Source organism: Oryzias latipes, chromosome 18, assembly GCF_002234675.1.
Source record: "Oryzias latipes chromosome 18, ASM223467v1".
Taxonomy (NCBI): domain Eukaryota; kingdom Metazoa; phylum Chordata; class Actinopteri; order Beloniformes; family Adrianichthyidae; genus Oryzias; species Oryzias latipes.
The window spans coordinates 21,812,697-21,836,957 of NC_019876.2; the positions used below are offsets into that span (position 1 = coordinate 21,812,697).

Sequence of the window (24,261 nt, forward strand, 5' to 3'; positions counted from 1 at the left end):
AGGGGGGTTCAAATGTGCAGTTTGACACCCACTAAAATATATTTTTGTAGACCCCTGATCAATATCTTTAAATGAATTAGGGAAATTGCATTGAATTTGCATGTTGCACGGCTAGATATTAACAAGGTTCTAAGTGCACAGGGATCACCACAGCAAATCAGCTTACGCAGATTCACGCATTTGGAAGAGTTTTTACGCCGGATGCCCTTCCTGACACGACCCTGTATTTTATGCAGGCTGGGGACTCGTACAGTGGGACCCAGTCTTGGGGTCTTGCTCAAGGAGCCACACTGGATGAAGCTCTTGTCAACCCCTGGGAATTTTCACCCTGATTTCCCACGCAGCAGTCCTGCACGCAGCCAACTGAGATGAACTTAGCCATCCAGCCGCTTGCCAAGGTTCAAAGTAGAGCTTCAAAATGTAAAAATAAGAAATGAGAACAGGGGGCCAAACGTTTCAGCAGACAATTTAAATAAAACAATTGAACTGAAATGGGATGATCAAAAGTTTAGGACCATTCCACAAAATAATCCTGATAAACAAAACAGAAGTTGAAGGGTTCAAACAAAAGTAACAAGTAGCTCAACCATTCTTGTTGGATTTGCTGTGGGTGTTTCTAAAAGGTTTTAGGGAAGGTTGTGCCAAAAAGTGAAGGTGGCTTCATGAAGCACATCCACTGTCTGGAACTGATGTCCATTTGTGTAAATTTCCCACACCATCCATCCCCAAATGTTCTCAGTTGGATTTAGATCAGGAGAACATGCAGCATGGTCCAAAAAGAGTGAGATTATTATCCTGGAAAAAGCCCTTTGTCAGGTGGGTCATGTGAACTGCAGCACAGAAAACTCAGTCATCACCACAGAGACGAGCGTTCAGTCATGAGGGATGCTTCCTGCAATATCTCCACATAGACCGGTGTGGTTTGACGACCCAGCACAGCCCGAAGCTTCATTAATCCATTGAAGGAAAAGTCACTGTGTCATATAGAAAACATTTCAGGTGGGATCTCTTTGTCATGCTAGTAATGTTGGAAGCCATGGAAGCCATCATTCAAAGAAATTTAGCTTTTTGCCTTTGCCATTTAGAGACCTTTACAGCACGATTACTTATTAGAGTTGCAATTTGCAGTTGAATGCAAATATTGGTAAAAATTCTGGCTTTTAAAGGCTGCGGTCTTCAACTTTTGATCAGCTTATGAACAGTCCTTCACTCGTGAATTGCTGTTTTCAAAAAATTGGCAATTCAAAATATTTGTTCTCTTCCGTCTCTTCTGTTTGCATTTTGAAGTTTTACATAGAAACCTTATTAAGGTCCAGCTGCCAGAAATGCAAATTCTTGCATTTTCTAAACTGGTCTTAAGATTTTGATCAGGAAAGTAGATCTCAGAGATAAACGAATAGACATGAGGAAAAGGTGACTGTGATTTGATCTCCGATCGGTTCATGACAGTTCCATCTGCTGCCACTAGATGGTGCAGTGGCCTCATTAATTATTAGTTGAAAAATCAGGATGATGGAGGAACCTCCGCTTTAATTCAGGTGTTTTCGTTTTGCAGGAGAAATCTGGACTTCACTGAAGTTGTCCAGCATCAAGAAGACAAAGCATGTGATCCACTGGGATCCAGAGCGTTCTTATCTGCTACATTTCGGAGCATCTTTGCATTCTTAAAAAAAGCACTTTAGAACAGCGGTCCCAAACCCCTGAGCTGGGGACCGGTAACAGTCCATGGGCCACTTGGTGCCGGGTCGCAGACAGGGGGAAAAAATCATACGCTAACTATTTTTGTTTTATTTATTTATTTATTTGTTCTGATACTGACTGATGTTCTGTTTTGGAAAAACGACCAGATTCTGTTCACCACATCTGTCTGTCTTGACGCGTCACATGACTTTAAGCAGCTGCTTCTACCACAAAGTTGTTAGCTTAAAGCTCAAAGGCTAATGAAAAACAAGCAATAAAACATTTTTGGAAGGTTTCCTTGGAATGAAAGAGTCAGTGAGGAAACCGAAGAGGAGCCTTTTACTTCAAAGGAACATTAAGCTGCTGTTTACAGACAAAACAAGGAGTTTACCTCCAAATATGGATTTTTTGAGACAGATGTTCTCATGTATCAGAAGCTGCTCTGCATATATATGCAATGACTGACTTTCAAATGTTTCACACATGCAGATAATGAAGTTGATGGATTCGCGTTAATTATTATATTTAGAAAATACCAGTTTTACGACGGATGTGTCATTTTATTTTGCTTTATTTATCCGTCACACCTTCCATGTGGCAGAGGTTAGGGTCCAGGTGTTTGTTAGCATCCACCTCGAGGTTAAAGGAAAAATATTCATCACGAAGTTTAAACCAGCCACAAACCTTTTACAGAAAATGAAGATTCAATCATATAAAGCAAGGAAGAATTATAGGCAGGGATCTGGTAGGAATCAGGATTTATGTAAAAACAAAAGATGATAAATCTTTTTGTCCTTAAAGATGATCTGAGACTGGGTTGAGTTCTCAGTGTTATACGGTGTTCTATAAAAGAAACTGTAATGTTGCTTTTGTTGAATTATTTACAAATCAAAAACAACTTCTACAAATCAATAACATTTTTTCATCGAATCTTTGTCATCGGTAAAAAGAAAGAAATCTTCTAATGTTTTCAGATTTTTTAAACCAAATTTCTTGTAGTAGCATCTTAATTTGAAAAACAACTTCTTCAGAGAGCGGAAGCTTCAAAATATGAAACACAAATTTCAGCCCGTTCAGACCGGTCCTTGAAAATATTGTCTGACGTTAACAGGTCCATGGCCTGAAAAAGGCTGCAGACCACTGCTTTAGATGGCCAGCAGAATAAAACCAGGAGTTGATAGAGTCACACGTTTATTTTTAGTTAATGTTTAGTTATGTTCAGTTGAAAACGTGAAAATGGAGCCGACAGGAAGGTTTTCGAAAGTCTCAGCTGGAAAATCAAAAAGTCAAAAAAAAAAAAAGTCAAGGCTGGAAAATCAAGAGAATGATGGAAAAATGTTTTTTTCTGATCTCGGATTGTTTTAATGTTGTTCTTTTAAATTCCTTCCTTTGATTAACATCTCAGTGCTCATTATCATCCCATTTTATACAATTTCATGCCCCCACTTCTCTACATTTCCTTCTTTTCTTTGTTTTTGCTTCCTTTGGTCTAAATTGCAAATGTGTGCGTGTGGTGATTTTAAAGGGGGGGGGGGGGGGTCAGTGTACCGTATCGGGCCTTTCTGTTCTGGTTCAGCTTCAGGACGTTGAGGAACACCTCGCTGCTCAGGCTGCTCTCCCCTCCTCTTCCATCTGGTGGAAATAGCGGTGAAGGCGGCTCCAGGGGCGACTGACTCTGGCTGGACAATCCCAAAGAATCCAAGGACACTCCGGTGTCCCGGCGCCCCTCCGACCCGCTGTCGGGATCTATGGTCAGGTGACTTCCACTGCGGAGGAAGAAAGAGGTTCAGACGTGCAGCTAAATGCTTCTAGACAGTGGATGGGCCTTGGCTTCACCTGAGCTTCCTCTTCAGCAGGTAGTCGATGACGTCCGGGTCGGTCTGGATCAGACTCATCAGAACCTCCTGCTGCAGTTCTGCAGACACCTGCACACATCCCCCCATCAGTCAAACATACACACAGCTGCTGGTCTCTGTTAAACAATGTTCCACTACCATGAAGAGCCTCTTGTGGTTCTGGATCAGCATAAGAGTCACGCCGATGATGGCTGTGCTGTCCTCCATGCCCAGCGCCTGAGGACTCACGTCCCCCCCTCCTCCTCGCTCCCGCTGAAGCAGGTTGGGCCCAAAAATCACAGCCAGGTTGGCGGCTGTCATCTTGTTTCCTGGAATCTGGAAGGAGAGAACGAAATGAGGAAGATGAGGATCTCTGCTGCATCCATAGGTTAATTTGTGGAAGGTTCAGGTACTGTGGGACATCTGAGCGCGCTCTGGGTTTTAGGCAGTGCCTGAAAAGGTTGTCAGACACAAACGTAGGGGAGAAGCAGTTCGTTTGGATTAAGTTGGACTTTAGTTATAAATTAAACTGAACCTAGAATAAAAAAAGACTGTTTTTGACAGATGATGTCCCCCCAACAATATTAACCTGGAGAGACCAAGGTTTTTGCAGGTGGGGGCACATCACACTTATTTTAATTAAATTCGTTAGAGTTGACGATAAGATGTTTTTAGTTTGAAATTAATTGACTGAAGACCCATTCCGATGAAAATTGTGTTTTTAACATCCTCTTAATGCGTATTTGATGATGGAAGACATAAATATAGAAAGTTCTGATTAAAATTGTAATTTAAAGTATTTCTTTATTCCAATTGTGGTGAATCCGAAGCCTCCAAAAGAATTCTGTTGGAAAAAGCTTGTAGTTGTTATGTAAGACCTTAAATGGCAAACCACAAGCTTCCTGCTCAGCTCTGCTATGCATCCACTTGTAGACGACTAGATTCATGAAGGTCTTTGTTTTTCTTGTCTGAGCTGGAATCTGGATCAAAACTGTACGGCTGGATAGCTCTAATATTGCTCACCATTTTGTTGCACCCCTTATGTTAGGGTTGTGAGGAGCTGTAAACTAGGGGAAAAGAGTGTGAAGATGGGTGGCGGTAAGGGGGAGATTACTCCACGACAACGGTCCTGCCCTAAACTTAGAGGCTAATTTCTGATGAACTCATTGACTGCATAAGAGAGAACCGGACACAGCGGGTGTGACGTCACCCACAGATAATGCCTTACTTCCGGCTCCAGCAAGATAAAATCAATTGAGTCAGTATTTTTAAATGATACAGATGTCGCCATATTGAAGCCAGATGATGGTGATTTGTCCGAGTGGTCTGAGTCAACGTTTCTATGGTAACTAGAATCGGGAGTGAGCATGTTCGAAGTTCACACCCCTTCCACTGAAAGCACCTTGATTTGTCAATCAAGGTGAGAGCCTCATATGCTTTTACTGAGGCATCTGATTGGTCAGTTTATAACTCGAATAACTTGTGATAAAGAAGAATTATTAAAAAAAAACTAAGATTAACAAGAAGATGTTAAGAAAAAGGTATCAGAGCTTCTTCTTTTCCTTTTGGCTTTTCCCTTCAGGGGTCAACACAGTGAATCAGCTTCCTCCATCCAACCCTGTCTTCTGCATCCTCTACTCTAATACCAGCTACCTTCATGTCTCCGTCACTGCATCCATAAACCTCCTCTTTGGTCTTTTGGTTTTCCTCTTGACCTTTTGCCTGGCAGCTCTGGACTCAGCATCCTTCTACAGATATATATACACCGTCACTCCTTTGGACATGTCCGAACCATCTCAGTCTGGCCTCTCTGACTTTATCTCCAAAACCTCCAACATGTGCTGTACCTCAGATGTACTCATTCCTGATCCTCAACATCTTCATCACTGCTACCTCCAGCTCTGCTTCTTGTCTTTTCCTCAGTGCCACTGTTTCTATGTCGAAGAACAGGTCTGATCTCACCACAGTTTTATGCACTTTTCCTTTCATCTGAGCTGAAACTCTTTGATAACCTCATCCATCAGCCTGTTCATCACCATTGCAAACAGGAAGGGGCATCTGATCCCTGATGTAATCCCACCCCCACCTAGAACTCCTCTGTCCCCCCTACAGCACACCTCACCACTGTCTTAAAACCCTCATACATGTCCTGCACTGCTCTAACAATTCTCTGTCACTCCAGACATCCTCATACAAAACCACAGTTCTTCTCTGGGCACCCTGTCATAAGATTTCTCCAGATCTACAACAACACTCTCTGTACTTCTCTGTACAACGTCCTCACAGCAAATATTGCATCCGTAGTGCTCTTTCTTGGCATGAAACCATACTCACCTTGTACTCCTGTCTACTCTCCTCAGTTCTCTCTTCTTCTTAGTTTGCTTTTTACTCCATATACACCCCTGCACCTCATTCCACCACCAAATCTCCTTAAATTTATTTCCTGATGACAGACCAAGAACACTTCTACCTGTCTCCGTTATCAGATTAGCTGTAGTTGTCCAGTCATCTGGCAGTACCCAGAGCCTGTTTCAACTGCTTCTTGAAAGTCATGCTACATACTTCCTTTTTCAGCTCACACCAGTTTGTCTTTTTCTTCTGACTTTGCCCTTTCTGTCTTCCTCTTCTTTATCACCTACACAACACCATCCTATGCTGTCTGTAAACCCTCACCTAGCAATACTTTGCAGTCACTGTTCTCTTTCAGATAACACCGTCTACACAAAATCTTAAGTCTATCTGTGTGCTTCTACATCCCTTCCTTATCAAAGAACATATTCACTATAGTCATTTCCATCTTTTTTGCTAAATCAACCATCATCTGTCCTTTTACATTCCTCTCCTGGATACCAAACTTGCCCATCACCTCCTCATCGCCTCTGTGTCCTGCACTAACATGTCCATTCAAATCTGCACCAATCACAACAAAGTTCCAACCAGAATTTATCCTTCAGCTCACATCCTACCAGTGGCGCATATCCACTAACAACACACTTTCCATTTCGATCTTCAGACTTATCACTCTATCTGACGCTCCCTTTACCTTCACAACCCTCCTAACAAACTCCTCCTTTAAGATAACTCTTATTCCATTCTCTTCCCGGTTCCACCATGAAAGAACAACTTGAACCCTGATTCTAAACTTCCAGCAGAGACAGGTATCAGAGCAAGAATGATTATTCTGACTAATATAATGACTGAGTAGTAGCTGTTTATTTCTCAATAGATGTTTATTGAGAAATAAACAGCTACTACCAGTTCTTATTTACAGTCAGGGGATGAAATCCTGATGCTTTGCAGAAACTATGTCCTAGAAAATGGAACGTGTTTTTTATTTTGGATAAAAAATGATAATTATAATGAAAAAGATCACTGGATGCAACGGGATGGGTTTGTTTGGGGTATTAAAAAAAAGACCACTGGAAACACTTTGAAAATAGATCAAAAGATGATCAGAATGGGACTTTAAAACTTAAAAATGTAAAAAAAACAGTTCTGTCTAATTTTACTAAGATGAAATGATTCATGGCTGATGTTTTAGAGACAGACATGAAGAGCTTAAGTTGTGTTTGGGTGAGCTGCAGCTCCTCACCTCCTCCTCGTTGGTTCCAATGCTGTCCTGAGCAAAGCTCTGCACTGTGCTCAGCAGGGAAAGGAGGCGCAACAGCGTGTCACAGTTGCAGGGGGGGAGCAGGTAGAGGAGGTGCTGCAGGTACTGCAGCTGGTCTGTATCTCTTAGTGCTGTGAGGGGGGGAAGAAAAGGACAGTTAAAGATGATCTGCAGAGCGGAGAGCTACCCGTGAGTCCTGATGGCAGTCTGCGTACTGTTGGCGTGCAGAAAGGCGGGGTACAGCTCCCGCGGCAGCAGCGGGTCCGGCATGTCCCTCAGGAACTCCTTCAGCAGTGCAGCCACATCATGCACGCTGTGCTCCTCATCCAGCAGCACATCCACCCCCCTGTCGAAGTCTTCCCGCAGCTTGGGACCATACAAACAGATATAATGTGAGTGTATACCTTGAGGAGGTCATTGAGGTCAGTGTGATTTCACTTAAATTATTGCATGCATGCATGCAGATAGACTCCTAAAGAAAATCGAGCAGAACCGACAGTGAGGCAGAACTTCCGAATGAGTAATCATAGCATGAACCTCATCTAGCCCCTAGGTGTTTGTAGATTCATTCATTCATTCATTCATTCATTCATTCATTCATTCATTCATACATTCATTCATTCATTCATTCATCTTCTTCCGTTTTGTCCCTTTCGGGGTCACGGGGCTGCTGGAGCCTATCCCAGCCACTTGTGGGAGAAGGCAGGAGACACCCTGGACAGGTCGCCAGTCTGTCACAGGGTCACATATCACACACCCATTCACACTCACACCTATGGATGTTTGTAGATTGTTGTGCACAAACCTAAAGTTCGATGTTTTTAGGTTGGAAATGTTAAAGCAAAAAAATCTTTAAAAAGTTGCAGGTAAGTAGACCTTAGTGGATGATTAAGGCTAAATAAATAAATAAATAAATAAAGAGTAAAAAACATTTGTAATTATCCGTCCTCACCTGTCTCACCCTCTTTCTGGAACTCCCGACCCGGAAAATACCCACAGTTTGAAGACCTAAGGATGAGATGTAGCTCATAGATGTCTGCAGAACCGTTCACTGCATGATCTTCATTGACTGAGCGGTGAAGTCTCACCGTAGGTCTGGATGTGCGAGCAGCACCTCTCCAGCACACGTGGCACTTGTCTGTAGATGGGGTTCAGGCTGAGCTTGTTCTGAGTCCTGCCCTCTGCTGCAGACTTCCTCAGCTCCAGCTCAGCTGGGTGGGAGAGCTGCAGCGCCTCCAGCAGCCGGGACTGACTCTCCACCAGGTCAGAGATGGAGTCCACCGACAGGCCTCCCTGCAGAGAGCGAGCAGAGCTTGTAACCATGGACAACCTCCATGCTTTAATTCACTCAACATTAGGGATGTAGTAGTTCTTTTAAAAATTATTCTATTCATATAATAATTTGTGGTTGTCAATATTGTCATAGTAGATTTTGGTTCGTTTTAAACTATCAGATTCACTGGCCTAGAATAGATCCAGGACATCTTTAGCCAAAACTTTAACCAGTGTGACTCAGATATAAATACCTGGGTACTGAACAGTGCAGGTGAAGTTTTCAACACTTGTTCGTTTTTACATTATAGTAAAATAAACCTACCGTGTCTCAATCCAAAATGGTATTTTCCAATATCAATATAATTGATTAATTACTTTTAGAAACAATTTTATAAAGCTATAGGTTCAAAATGTATTCATTGATTAAGTCCATTATTTGTTACCCCTACTCGACATCCACTGCCACCCGTCCATGTGAAAAGATCAGGTTCAGGAAAAATCCCAGATTGTTCTAAATCAATGGCTGTAGGTTTTGTACATAGGAACTTGCATAGCTACACGAGAACGTGAGAGTTTTGAACGTGGAAGCCCGAAATGTGCGTTTACATAGACTCATTGACAGTGGTCTCTTGAATGTGTGTTACTGAGGACCGTGTGAACGTAGCTTCACATGGACCTTTAGACTATGTGAGCTTAAACTGTCAGCCTGAGAAACTGGTGTGGCATCATGATCCATTAAAGATTGGAGTCTCACCCTCCTCTGTCCTCTACTGGTGTTGTCCTGAAGTGTGGGCGACAGGGATTGGCTCTGAGCGTCCAACATTGGCGCCGGCGCCACAGAGTTTGCTGACGGTGAGGACAGGCCTGAAGTGAGAGACGCAGAGCCAACCAGTGCTTTGTTCCCATTGAAGAACTGCCTCTTTTCAGCCCTGAAGCGCAGAATGCTGGCCTCCAGGTCCAGGCAGTCGCGTCTGCTCTCTTTCAGGGCGTCCTGCTGCAGCTTGTACGCCCTGTCGTTGGCGATGACCTGGGAGAGGGGGATGCTAAAGGCTTTGGGGGCAGATTCTGGAAAAGAAGAAGCAGAAATCCTTTTTAGAGGAGGACTCCTCAATTGGATCTGAGAAGTGAGACCAGACCAAACAGAGAAGTTCTTGTATGAGCACTCAAAAGCATCATGAAAACCATGGTGTAGATTTATAGACACAAAGTGACAGCTAAGTTTCCCATAAGAGGAGGCTTCATCTGGTCCTGGTTGTTCTGACCCACAAAGAAGTAAGAATGGATGTTGGATGAGAAGATCCCTCTAAGGGTTTGAGTCCCCACAGCAGTAACCCACCCCCCTTACAGCAAGGAAACCTGTCACGTGTGGTTAGCTTGGATTAAAAAAATGGGCTGGAACCACATATGCCAGACTCATTTGCCCCCTCCCTCCCTCCCTCTTTCTGTCTTTCATCTCACGCCCCCCCCCCCCCCGCCTTGTGCTTTTGTAGCTCAGAAGACGCCAGCAAGAAGAGACACACGTGGTTAAGATGGAAAACTGTGTGGGGGGGTCTGTGGTTTGGGTTCAGCATTGTTCAGCTGAAGATCATAAGTTGTGCTGTGTCACTGATTGAAGTCTCCTTCTTGCTGTGTGAGCTGATGAGGACCGTTTACCTCCACCACGGTGAGGAAGCACAGCCGCAGAGGAGAGCTCCATCGCATAATATCCTGCAGCCCTCCTTCATCTGCTCGACTAGTAATCCTAACTGTCTTGGTGTTTAAGTGTGTGTGAGTGTGTGTGTTGGGGTGTGTTTGCTCAAGAGTGCATATACTGAATATGTGGAAGAGTGGTTGGTTTGTGTGCGTGTGTGGTTGTGTTTCTGTTTGTGTGCATAACTATGTATTTGTGCGTTGGTGTCAGAGAGTCTATGCCAGTATGTCTATGTGCAAGACACATTGTGTTTCTGTGTGTAAAAATGCACACTTGTGTGTTTCTGTGTGCATGTGCCCATGTGTGCGTATTTTTTGTGTGTCTGAGTGGGTGAGTGCGCGTCTCTGTCTGTGTGGGAATGTTTGCTTCTTCGAGCCTGTGTGTTTGTGTCAGTGTGTGTGTATATTTGTGTGTGCTTGTTTGTGTCAATGTGCGCGGGTGTCTGACTGTATGGGTGCCTGTGGTTGTCTCTTAATGAACCTGTGCGTTTGTTTTAGTATGTCTGCTTTGTGTCTGAGTGTGCGTCTCCCTGTGTCTGAATGTGTGTGCTTGTTAGAGTGTGCCAGTGTTTGTGTCAGTGCTTGTGTGTGTGTCTGATTGTGTGTGTGCAATCAGAGACGGTCAATCCTCTTAAAGCAGTAGGAGCACACACTCAGACTGCTGGTAACACCAACCTCAGTGAGGACAGACGTGTCACCTGACCAGCTGAACCTGCGACACATGACCCCTATGGTGAGTTCTCCAGCACCCTAAACAAATCCAGCTACAAGGACAACCTCCAAAATTTGTTACGAAATTTTGTGGAATAAAACAAAATGTCATCAGCAAAAACAACAGTAGAAAGTATCTCAAACGGAGATACTTATAGGAAGAGGTTCCTGATTATGACGTTGTTTCAAACAAACCACGCCCACAGTTAACAGTTTATTGTAGTCAATGCCAGCGGGGCCATGACCCTTTTAGAAAAACTTGTAGTCATTAGTCTAAACACAGTTCTTTTAAAACCAAATTTGTTGCAAATAACAACAACAAGAGGAGCTGTGCAAGAAAAATCAGCATCCGGGGAAGGATGGCCAAAGGAGAGATTTAGCGCATAGGAGTAAAAGCGTCAATGAACATTTTTTTACGAAGAGCTAATTTTTCCTTCAAAGCAGGTTTGTGTTCCAGTGTGTGTGTGTGTGGGGGGGGGGGGGGGGGGGGGGGGCACATTAATTTTATTTTGCTTTTCATATAATTGGCTGGTGGGTGAACCCATTGACTGTATATCAGAATTGGAGTGAGTGGCCCCTCCTCCCTTGTGTTCCGAACAAGAAACGGTTCATTCCTCATCTATTCTTGACATTGAACAAACCCCTGATGAGGCAGATATCATAAAAAGTAACAAGGGAAAAAAAGTTTGCATTATCTGTGATTCTTGCAGCATCAACTCGATTGGCCGTGACAGCTTCTGCCAAGGGAGGAGAGTGAATAGAAAGAGTTTGTAATGTATTTGTCCCGTATGCCCTAATGGGTGGATACAGGCTCTCTGTGGGTGAAAAGGGGCAAATCTCCAGGGAGATGGCTCGCACACAATTTTGTTGTTTGGCTGATTGTAGAAAACCAAATGAGCCTCTATGACCGAAAATGTTCATGCACATTTTTGTTTATGATTTCAAGACACACTTACTAAATGCACAACAACTGTAGGTTCCATTTTTATGATGTCCCTTATGGTGGCTGCATGGACTTCAAGGGAGCTACAAGACACACTCCCCCTAAGATGCAGCCGCTCATCTCTATACACTTCACGGGCAAGGACAGCCAAAAAACTAGCAGCACCTATATAGGGTTTGACCATGTGACTGAGGCATAAGGGAGGAGAGGGAATAGGAAGAGTGTGTAAGAGACAGTTGTGCAAAGGGGCGGAGTCCAGAGTAGGAGTGTACTGTAAACAGAACGAGTGTGAACAGAAAGGGAGTGGATGAAAGGAGTGTGCAGCAGTTGAGTGAGTAAGGAAAGAGTGTTTATTGGAAGAACAAGCTTGGGAGAATAGTGCAAAGGAGGACTCTGCAAAATAGAAAAAAATAGAGGGTAGGGTAAGTAAAAGAAAAGTGCAAAATATGAGTTTACACAAAAACATTGTGTATTGTGTAGAGAGTGTGAATTGGGAAGAAGAGTGCACAAGAAGAGTGCACAGGGGAAACTAATGCATAGGAAAAGAGTGCACTGGATGAGAGTACAAAGGAAAGGTGAGCATGAAAAAGACAACGACCCTGAACATGGAAGAAGCGTGCACGGGAGCAAAGGGAAGAGGAGGAGGGTACATAGGAGAAGAACGCACAGGATGGAAGGGCATAAGTGGTGAGAGTAGGGGAGGAGAATACACAGGAGAGTGCATGGAAACCAGTTATACTGTATGTGTGGCTTCACAAACTACAGGTGTTGGTGTCCCAACAGCAGCATGAGTGCACCCCCCACATTTGAATGAAAACACATGGAGGACTTCAACTTGCACACGTGCACTCACACCTGGTAGGAGGAGTCAGAGCCGAGCTGAGAGTAGCTGGCAGGTCGCCCGTAAATCCCAGAAGTTACTTATTGGTCCCTAAATAACTTTCTTTGTACATTCACAGAAACCCCAGCATTCATGAGAAATCAGGGGCGGAACACAGAACAAGTGTGAACATAGACGTGATGTGGCTTCCTGGGAGGAACGGTTAATAGTGCTATTGTAATATTATTATGTGCAGAAAAATGCTCTGATTCACACTCTGGTTTTGAAGTTAAGAACTTCAGATCAAGTTCTTCAGGAAGGGTTCTTAGTTTCCTGCCTTTCACTCAACACACACAAACACATACCGGCTGCTCACTTTATTAGATACACCTTACTACGTAGCACAGGATTGGACCCCTTTTGCCTTCAGAACTATCTAAATACTTGATATTCAACAAACAAGGTTCAGCAAATCTGCAGCAACACACAGTTGCTTATTTGTCTGCTGCACGTCCAGGATGGCAATCTCCTGTTCCACCACGTCCCAAAGGTGCTCTATTGGGTTTAAATCTGGTGACTGTGGAGGCCATTTGAGTCCATAATCTTGTTCAAGAAACCAGTCTGAGTTGATTCCAGCTTTATGACATGGTGCCTTATCCTGCTGGAAGTAGCCATTAGAATATGGTACACTGTTGTCCTAAAAGGATGGACATGGTCAGCAACATTACTCAGGCAGGTTGTGGTGTTGGAACCATGCTCAACGGGTTCTCAGGGGCCCAAAGTATGGCAAGAAAATATCCCCTATTACACCACAACCACCACCCTGAACCATTGATACAAGGCAGGATGTATCCATGCTTTCATGTTGTTGATGGCAAATTCTGACCCTACCATCTGGATATCGCAGCAGAAATTGAGACTCATCAAAACATACAACGTTTTTCCAAATCTTGTCCAAATTTGGTGAGGTTGTGTGAATCATTGCCTCAGTTTCCTGTTCTTAGCTGACAGGAGTGACACCCAATGTAGTCTTCTGCTGCCGTAGACCACCCCCCTCAAGATTGGATGTGCTGTGCGTTCAGAGATGCTCTTCTGCAGACCTCGGTTGGAACCAGTGGTTTTAGAGTTACTGTTGCCTTTCTATCAGCTGGAACTAGTCTGGCCATTCTCTGGTTGTGTGAGAAAATCTCAGTAGGTCGTCAATAGTAAACATGCCACATTCAAAGTCACTTCAATCACCTTTCTTCCCCATTCTGATGCTCAGTTTGAACTGCAGCAGATCATCTTGACAATGTCTACATGCCTAAATGCATTAAGTTGCTGCCACGTGATTGGCCGATTAGAAAGTTGTATTAAGCAGTTAAACAGGTGTGGTAAGTGAGTGTATACTGTATCATCAGCTGGTTCCACTATAAACTCTCGTCAGCCTCAGTTTGGAGCTATAGGGGGCAGAGAAACTTTCTGAGGATGTTTCTTTTTTATGTGATTGCATCAAAATGCTGCATGTACTCCATGTTGTTGTGTGTGTGGTGGTGATGCTAAGTACGAGGGGCTCATACCTCTGCTCAAGGAGCGGCATCAAACTCAGACACTCATAAGCATTTGAATCTCTAGGGTCTTTGAGTTACAATGCTTACTTACAAAAAGTGAAATACGAAACAATCTCTTTCAACATGAAGGTGAGGGCTACAATATTTTTAGATGAGGGGTGTGTGTGTCCCCTGCATCCAATTTCATTGTAAGAGCTGTTTTGTTAACAAGGTGTTCAGTGTCTCCTAAGCTCACCTCGTTCCTTTTTTTCCTTTGAAAAGGAGTCAAACCTCCTGCGCAGAGACTTTCTTCTCTTGCGTGTTTCTGCGGAGAGAAATACATGACAATATTTACTGTTGTTGTCCACTGTAAAGAAACATGCAACAAGTGCAGTCATTGAGTCATTCAGCCCAAAGCCATTGGGATTTTTCCAAAATAAAGCTTAACATCCATCCTGATTGAGATGGCCTTTTCTCGAGACACTGCTGATCTTAAGAACATCAGTATTTTTGGCATTGGTGTCGTGTTTGGAGATAAAGATAGACCGAAGGGAAGCTGTTCTGATAGACACATCAACCATTGTGCTTGTGGTTTGAATCAGCACATTCATGTTATATCATTTAACTAAATTCATTTTCTTTTTTCTTTTGGTCCACCAAAAGCTTAACTTTATGACACAAGCAGCCATTTTTTCAAAGACAGACACACACTGGACTGATAATCTCTGCCATCACCCAAAGGATTTGCAGAATTCTGTTCTTCATGGCAGCTGATTTAGAGACGAGCAGTGAAAAGGCTTTTGGATCAACCTTTTCAATTCCACTTGTCCTGAAGAACAGAATCCTGTGAAAATATGAACTGAATGACTGAGAATTTTGCAAACACCCTGAGGATTCTGTACAACAGGAAAATGAAGCTTGAAGTGGGAGGGGCACTTGGGCAGGGAGAAGTATAGTGATGGTTTTGTTCAGTCCATCTGTTGAGTAAATGTGACGTCATCAATAGAAAACTAAATTAAGTCAATTCAGTTGCCTTTTTTTCGCAATATAGATGCTGCCCTGTTGGAACAAGAAATCGTCAGTAAGCGGTGATTGGTGCGAGTCGGTCTCACTAATCAGGAGTGAGCTTGTTTGAAGGCCACACCTCTACCACTTAAAGTGGGCTGGAGAGAATCTGTCAATCAAACATTTCAAACGTTTGACGTGAGAACACATAGGCTACTTTTATTTAGGCAACTGATTGGTTAGTTTAGACTTTAAAAACGTGCACTACAGAAAAACTGTCCTGAATAAAAAATTTGAATTAGCTATAAATGTTATAAAGGGTATCAGAACAAGAATGGTTATTCTGACAGATGACTGATTGCTATTTATTTCTCAATAGAAGTCTATGAATAGTTGGCTTTCTAGAGCCAGCAGGTACTTACTGTTTGGAACGCCAGGGGGGAGGGGCCACTTAGTCCAATTCTCAAATACATTTAATGAGTCCACCCACCTGCCATTTATATGAAAAGCAAAATATCTTCTTTAAAACAATCTCCCTCAACATAAAGCTTAATGAAAAACAGGGTAATTTATATTGATAGGATCCTTGAAACCATACTGTGTATACAGGGAGGGAAAAAAGTATTTAGTCAGCCAACAATTGTGCAGGTTCTCTCACTTAAAAAGATGAGAGAGGCCTGTAATTTTCATCATAGGTAAACCTCAACTACGAGAGAAAAAATGAGAAAAAAATAACAGAAAATCAGAAATTTATTTGTAAATTACAGTGGAAAGTAAGAATCTAGTCACCTTCAAACAAGCAAGATTTCGGACTCTCACAGACCTATAAAGTCTTCTGTAAGCGGATTCTCTGTCCTTCAATTTTTATCTGTGTTACTGACACCTATTTGAACTTATTATCTGTCCACAACCTCAAACAGTCACACTCCAAACTCCACTATGGCCAAGACCAAAGAGCTTTCTAAGGACACCAGAAACCAAATTGTTGACCTGCACCAGACTGGGAAGACTGAATCTGCAACAGGTAAGCAGGCTTGGTGTGATGAAATCAACTGTGGGAGCAATTATTAGGAAATGGAAGACATCCAAGACCACTGATCATCTCCCTCCATCTGGGGATCCCCGCAAGATCTCACCTGTGGGGTCTAAATGATCACTAGAACAGTGAGCAAAAATCCCAAAACCCCACGGGGGACCTAGTGAATAATCTGCAGAGAGCTGGGACCAAAGTAACAAAGGCTACCATCAGTAACACACTACGCCGCCAGGGGCTCAGATCCTGCAGTGCCAGACGTGTCCCCCTGCTAAAGCCAGTACATGTGTAGGCCCGTCTGAAGTTTACTAGAGAGCATTTGGATGATCCAGAAGAGGATTAGGAGAATGTCTTATGGTCAGATGAAACCAAAATAGAACTTTTTGGTAAGAACTCTACTCGTCGTGTTTGGAGGAGAAATAATGCTGAGTTGCATCCAAAGGACACTGTAAAGCATGTGGGTGGAAATACTTTGGGGCTGTTTTTCAACAAAAGGGACCAGGACGACCATCAGCAAGAGCATTGAAGATGAAACGTGGCTGGGTCTTTCAGCATGACGACGATCCCAAAAACACTGCCCAGCGAACAAAGGAGTGGCTTTGTCAGAAGCATTTCAAGGTCCTGGAGGTCCTAGCCAGTCTCCAGATTTCAACCCATAGAAAATCTTTGGAGTGAATTGAAGGTCTGTGTTGCCCAGCAACAGCCCCAAAACATCAGTGCCCTAGAGCAGATCTGCATGGAGGAATGGGCCAAAATACAGTTTTTGAAAACATTGTGAAGACTTACAGAAAAGGTTTGACTGCAGTTATTGCAAACAAAAGAGTATATAACAAGGTATTGAGTTGAACTTTTGTTTTTGACCAGATTCTTTTTTTCCCACCATAATTTGCAAATAATTCTTTAAAAATCAGGCACTGAGATTTTCTGGATTTTCCCCCCTGATTGTCTCTCATAGTTTTTTATTTGATTTGAAAGGGTTATTTCAAGCAATCAAATGAGAATATATAAAATATGTAATATATTAAAATCTATGGTATATATTTTTTTAGTTTGGCATAAAAGAAACTGAAAACAAATTGAGAACTGAGAAGAATCCGGCATGTCTGATATAGAGACCCGAGAGCAGACACACGCACAGACATTTGTGCAGGAGTGTGCCACTGCATGTTTTATTTTCATTTAGCAGCGCTCTCTGACAGCGTTTATGCAGATGACGCCTTTGTTATGGTTGGTAAAGCTGCTGTTTAGAAAGAACTGGTGGAAGGTCGAGTTTTTGTCCTATTAAGGAGCAACCACTGCTGCAAACTCTGCACAGTGCTCAGGACACAGACTTGCTCTTCTCCTTGTGCTTCACGTGTACTGAGAACAGTAAGCATGTAAAAATAGCAGGGGGGAGAAAAGAAAAGTCCTGTGTTTGTGCTGCTGGGATAAAAGGGTCAAATTCCCACGACTGCAGGAAATTAAAGTTTATTTCCAAAGAACAGCTCCTCCCGGAGCATACACCATAGCCAGATCCAGCTGCTGACCCATACATGTGAACGTGCATTGGGGGGGGGGCGCACAAGCATCCGGAGCAAACTGAGTAACCAGGGCAACCTGAGCAACAAGAAATATGACAACAAACAAAAAGCCACGTAATAGTTTTAATAGACAAGAACGAAGGCAACCATGGCATTGGAAGCAACCAAAAGCAACAACGGCAACAAAAGGAACGATAATAATAAGAAAAAGCATCAAAACCGTAGTAAAGATGTAAGATCATAAAAAAAAAAAATCAATGGATGATCACAAAACCCATGAAGACTCAGAGCTGTATTTTTGTGACTGCTGCTGCTATTGTTAATGGTAGCTGAGATCCCACAGTGCCAATGGTGCTTCATGGTGGTTTGACTCATTGACTCTGGTTAAACTGGCTTAAGTCCTGGTTTCCTGTGATCAAGGCTCCCATCAGCCCCTGCAAGGGTGAACACCACCCCTGCTTTTTGCTCAGAGCGTGTGAATATTCATGAAGGTAGGATGAAATACAATATTTTGAGCTCTCCTGAGAAAGAAGTTTATTTTTCTGGAAGCCTGAATAATGTTGCTTTCTGTGAATCTCACAGCTGTTGCTTTTTCTTTTAGGGGAGAAGGGGTTGTAAAGTGATGCTCAGTAACAGAGGGAGGCAGGAAAGAAAAAAAACAAACAAAAAAGAGAGATGCAATGAGAGGAATAGAAAAGCTCAGAGTGGAACACCATGGCAGATGAAATCCTGCTGAGGAGGAGCAATTTAAACCCTGCAGAAAACGAAGACAACACAAATGAAAACTTTGATGCAGGTGAATATGTTGAATCTTTGACTGTACGTGCTTTCTGGACAACTGTTTTCCATAGTAGCTCAGCATTACTGCAATGGGCCTCAGAGGAGTCGGGTCTGAGTTAAAATGATGTTTCTCTGGAGAGATGATCCACACTCACAAATATGGAAATGCACAAACATACTCAGGCTACTTATGGAGTGATGTAAAGCTCGGATCTGCAACAAATAAGATAACAGATTTTTTACTTTTTTGTACAATCTGAACAAATTAAAAACTGCTTCATTCTCTTCTGAGGTTGAATCAGTAAAGAGTCAAGAAGAAATTACAAATTTTGTAGTTTAATTCACAAGAAAGACTCTCGAGCCAGGAAATAACTACTGCAGACAAAAGGAAGAAAACAGCTGAAACGTGGAAAGTTTTACCAAACTGGATGAAACCAGGGGTCTCGCAGGAAGTTTCATTTTTGGAAAAAAACTTTCCCACTGTGAGGGCAGATAACACTAAACCTGCATTAACTCTCATGGGACTCTAACCCCAACCAGGTCCTAACCCTAAAGCAGAACCTTTAACAGTGACGGGTCGGACTCTCAACACGCCATCCTTTATGGAAACCAGTGGGAAACTGACATCCTGGAAACGACAAACGTTTGGGTGTTTTTGAATAAAAACAATAGTTACGCTTTGGAAAGCTGAATTCGATGAAGAAATGTGGGTTCATGGAAAATCACATGGAGAGAGAAAGAAAACCCAGAACAAACAAGGTTGGACATCCCATAATAACACATCATCTTTCTGATATTAAGTACATTTAGTAATGATTCTTTAACTTGACTGTACTTGAACTGAATTATTAAACAAAGATCATATTTAGATTGTGTATATTTTTTTATTTTATATTAACCCTGTGGTTAGCAGCAAACTGAGCAGAGATGCCCAGACTTCACTCGCCCCAGCCACTTCCTCTAGCTTCTCTGGGGGTGAGTCTCTCCAGCATGTCCTGGGTCTTCCCCGGGATATCTGCCCAGTGGGACATGCCCGGAACACCTCTCCAGGGAGTCCAGGAGGCATCCGGACTAGATGCCCGAGCCACCTCAACTGGCTCCTTTCGATGCGGAGGAGAAGCGGTTCTACTCCGAGCTCTCCGCGGGTGACATGACTTCTCACCCTATCTCTAAGGGAGCGCCCCGCCACCCTACGGAGGAAGCTCATTTCATCCGCTTGAATTCGGGACCTCGTTCTTTCAGTCATGACCCATAGCTCAAGACCATAGGTGAGTATCGGAACGAAAATCGATTAGTAAATTGAGAGCTTTGCTTCTTGGCTCAGCTCTCTCTTCACCACAATGGATTGATACAGCGACTGCATAACCACGGACGCCGCTCCGATCCGCCTGTCAATCTAACATTCCGGTCTTCCCTCCCTCGTGAACAAGACCCCAAGGTATTTAAACTCCTCCACCTGGGTAAGGGACACTCCACGCAGCGAGAGATAGCCAACTACCTTTTTCCGGTCGAGAACCATGGCCTCAGATTTAGCTGTGCTGACCCTCATGCCAGCCACTTCACACTCGGCCACAAACTGTCCCAATGCACGCTGGAGGTCCTGGCTTGATGAAGCCAACAGGACAACATCCTCTGCAAAGAGCAGAGAGGAAATCCTGTGGTCCCCAAACCAGTAAACCAGACCCCCTCCGGCCCCTGGCTGCGCCTAGAAAAACTATGAACAGAACCGGTGATAAAGGGCAGCCCTCTCGGAGTCCAATGTGGACCGGGAACAGGTCTGACTTACTGCTGGCTATGCAAACCAAGTTCCTACTCCGGACACCACGGGGGACGCGGTCGAACGCCTTCTCCAAATCCACAAAACGCATATGGACTGGATAAGCGAACTCCCACAAACTCTCAGCACCCTAAAGAGAGACAGAGCTGGTCCACTGTTCCACGACCAGGATGGAAACCGCACTGTTGTTCTTCTCCTGTCCCTCTCTTTACCCGAGTGTTCAGGACACAGGGCCAAAGTTTGCCTGAAACAACTACAAAGTTGACTTCCTGCCTAGGGTGTCCTGATGCCAGGTGTATTGATGGACACCCTTGTGCTCGGACATGGTGTTCGTTATGGACAAGCTATGACGAGTACAGAAGTCCAATAACAAAACACCACTCGGGCTCAGATCAGGGGGGCCATTCCTACCAATCACGCCCCTCCAGGGACAATTTAGAGTCACCAATTCACCCATGAAGCATGTTTTGGACTGTGGGAAGAAGCCGGAGTTCCCAGAGAACACACGACACAAATCTGAATTTAAAAAAAAAAAAAAAAAAAATTATTCAAATAAAAAACAAGAAACATTCTTTATAAAAAAAAGACAATAATTCAGTGGTGCGTAGGTTTGTTGATTTTTAATATTTATAGAAAAAATATTCTGTTTTAATTTTTAATCGGGATTATATGAAATGATTATAACATACAACAGTCCCGCCCAGAACAATTTCTTATGAACTCCTGCTGCTCTGCAGAAACTATGTCCTAGAATACGCACGGGTTTTTGGCTAAAAACTGTATGATCATAATTAAAAGGCCACTTTGAAAATAGATCAAAAGCACCTGAATAAAGGAAATCACTATAAATATTTGATTCTATGGAAGTATGTGAGAGCTCCATTAGTCAAGTGCACTGAATTTGAAAAATAATGTATTTTGTTATAATCTAATATAGTTTGAAACGGTACATTTTTTTGTATTTCCTTTTCAACACTAACCTGCATTGTGATGCTTGAAGTTTGTGATAGTGGGTAAAATGTTTTCATGGACTGAGCTTTTCTGTATGTGGATTCTCCACATGGTCGTGCTTCTGGAGTTTTGGTGTCAGAAGATGTACAGAATGGTGGTCAAAGTTGAGCGGGTCGAGGGGTTAATGATCCCGCAGCAGAACAGCAGCACAAGGGAATGTAGAGTCTGAGAAAAGCAGCTTATATCCTGCTGATCTCACAGGAGAGCTGCCACCATGAGGTGCACATGCATGTGCACGCGCACCACTGCACTCTCAGCTGTGTGCTGAAAACAAGAAACACTCTCTGGAGCTTCAGATGGGTGAAAAACGATCCATTTGTTTTTGTAAAAGAATATGATTATCAGAAGGATTTTAAAAGATCCTTCATAACCCTGAAGTCAAGAACTTTCAAAACAAAGAGACTGAGTAGCGAAAAGCTAGAAAGCAACCAATGGGAATGTGTCAAAACAAACTAAAGACTTTTGTTTAAAAGGTTCTGTTAGAAAGGCAGATGGGTCATACAGATAACGATTAGGCTGTGCCCAAATGTAAAAAATATAAATAAAATATATTTGCATTTACAGTGTTGCCTCAAAAACAAAATCCAAACTTCACACGGTGGCTGCATCCATTGAAAGTTTTGCAAAGTCGGCTCAACCAAACGAAAAATATCAGTACCCTGCAAACACAGGTCCCTTAGAAATAAGTAAAAAATTCTTCTTACAATGGAAGATTTTGATTAAAAAAAGCAAGAAATCTGCCAATGGGATCAAAAATTGGTCTTAAGAATTATGATTTTAAGAAAGACTAAGACAAGTTTTCTCAAACTGAGATTTTTTTGCTATTGAAATATATAAAATGTATTCAATATAAATATTGAATAGCAAAAATAAAAAATTTCAATTCAGTTTCAATTCAGTTTTTGCCATGTAACTTTCTTTTTATTAACAGATCTCTCTTTGGTCAATTCTGTCCTGGCAGCATCTTTCCAGAGGTGGGTGCTCAAGCAGGGCCAATTAAATTACAGGAGTGGCCCCCTCAAACATGCCCCTGATTCCACTTAATTAAAACAGAATTGTGCACAGGACCATTGGCGCAGAGCAGGCCTGCCCCCACTTCCAACCATCCATTTGTTTACAATCTCTCCCACTATCTTACAACCCCTCACACTCCTAACCTAACATTACCGGTGCAACAAAAATGGCGAGCAATATTGGAGCAATCGGGTTGTCCAGTTTTTAGCCAAATTCCAGCTCAGATTAGGAAAACAAAGACGTGAATGGATCTATTTGTCTGCAAGTGGATGCATCAGAAGCATCAGAATGGAGCGGAGCAGGGAGCACGCGGCTCTCCGACTGTAGCTTCTATGTCCCAGCCACAAACTTTTTCCAGCGACATTTTGTTGCTGCTCCTGACCATTGAGTGTATTTGAGCAAGTGTGATATCACTCATAGGCTTAAAAATTTTTTTTTTCATTCGGTCACTATTTTTCCAGGATATAGATACATTTGAAGCCAGACGAGGTTAATAAGCAGTGATTTGTCCGACTAGTGATTTGGCCTCGAGGAGTTAGTGACTACTTCCTATTTAGAACGTGAGGGAGTTGGAGTAATTCAGTCCAGTTCCTATATATAGTCAATGTTCCTGATTCACAAGGATTTAAATTAAGAAATACCCCAGAAGGCAATTTTAACCTTAATTTTCTTTTTATATGTCCTCCATCATCAGAAAAATGTCACAAGAACATGCTAAAAACACTAAAAGCACAATTTCCATCAGAGTGGGTTAATCAGTTAAACAGCAATGAGACTTAACTGTTTATTGTTGACCCCAAGTCCACTCTCCAATGTTAAACATTTCTCTGTTGGTATTGACTGTCCTCGGTCCCCCCATCTCTTCAAGTTAAGAATCTGAGTGTCATCTTCTATCATTTCAATCCCATATCCCTACCATTACTCACCAAAATCTATTTTACCTTCAGGAAAATCACCGGCTTTGTCCCACTCTCACCCCCACATCCTGCTGCTGTACCTGTCCATACCCTTGTTACTTCACTGCAACTCTCTTCTCTATAGTCTTCCCCTCCACAAACTCTGCCCACATCATCATAAGGACTCCCAACTCCTCACCCTCATCCTGAAAGAACTTCACTGATTTGCTGTTCATTTCAGAATTCAGTTTAAAATTCTCCTGTACTTTTTCAAAGCTGTTCACCCCCTCCACCCTATCTTATCTCCTCCATATTTCTACCCCGTTGCCTCAAATCCTCGTCCTCCATCACTGTGGTTTCTGTCTGCCTCAGCACTATGGAATCCTGCTCCTCAACTCTTGAACTCACTTCCATCGGACATCCGAAACATTGATTCACTTCCTGTCTTTAAATCAGTTCTCAGAACTCTTCTGTTCTCTAGAACTGTGATGCAGTCATCAATTTGTTTATGCATTAATGTGCTTTTTGGAAATAAAATGTATTACTATTGTTATTGATGTCTGAAACATGTATGTTGTTGTGTGTATGTTGTTGGTATGTGAATATACGTGCATGCAAGATGGCTTGTGTGTGGTGTTGTGTGTGGATATGTGTAAACATGTACATGTGCAGGTTTATCCTTTTATTGTTCTCTACACGTTCAAAGCCCTCCATAACCTGGGTCCTTCTTATCTTTTCTAATCTTCTCCATATTAACACTCCCTTTCAATCTCTCCGGTCTTCTTCCTCCCTTCAGCTTTCCAGCCCTGATGGTCACCATGGGGAGCCGTGCCTTCAGCCGCTTGGCTCCCAAACCCTGGAACTCTCCCCCCAGACCTCCGTAACATTGACTCATTTTCAATTTTTAAATCCAAACTCAAACCCTATCTGTTTAAATTTGCTTTTCCAGATCACAATTTTTCATCTTCTGTTATCGGATTTTATTAATGATTTCAACTTTTTTATTGTTTTCAACATGTTATGATTTTATTGTGTTTACTTTTGGATCTGTACAGTGTCCTTGGGTGTTTTGAAAGGCGCTTTTAAATAAAATGTATTATTATCATTACTATACAGACAATAATTACACATGC

At 42.7% G+C, this 24,261-nt stretch overlaps 1 protein-coding gene across 2 annotated transcripts in view; it reads right to left on the bottom strand.

Annotated features, from left to right (window-relative positions):
* Positions 1-24,261, bottom strand: part of LOC101169566 (rho GTPase-activating protein 6) — a 43,659-nt gene that overhangs the window by 2,291 nt on the left and 17,107 nt on the right. For both annotated transcript variants that reach the window (XM_004079984.4, XM_011487665.3), the window contains exons 3-11: positions 14,349-14,417; positions 9,155-9,465; positions 8,214-8,418; positions 8,078-8,133; positions 7,341-7,491; positions 7,108-7,256; positions 3,675-3,851; positions 3,517-3,605; positions 3,229-3,446 (exon numbers count right to left, since the gene is read on the bottom strand). In XM_004079984.4, the coding sequence (XP_004080032.2) occupies positions 3,229-3,446; positions 3,517-3,605; positions 3,675-3,851; positions 7,108-7,256; positions 7,341-7,491; positions 8,078-8,133; positions 8,214-8,418; positions 9,155-9,465; positions 14,349-14,417 (1,425 nt within the window). The remainder of the gene's footprint in view (positions 1-3,228; positions 3,447-3,516; positions 3,606-3,674; positions 3,852-7,107; positions 7,257-7,340; positions 7,492-8,077; positions 8,134-8,213; positions 8,419-9,154; positions 9,466-14,348; positions 14,418-24,261) is intronic.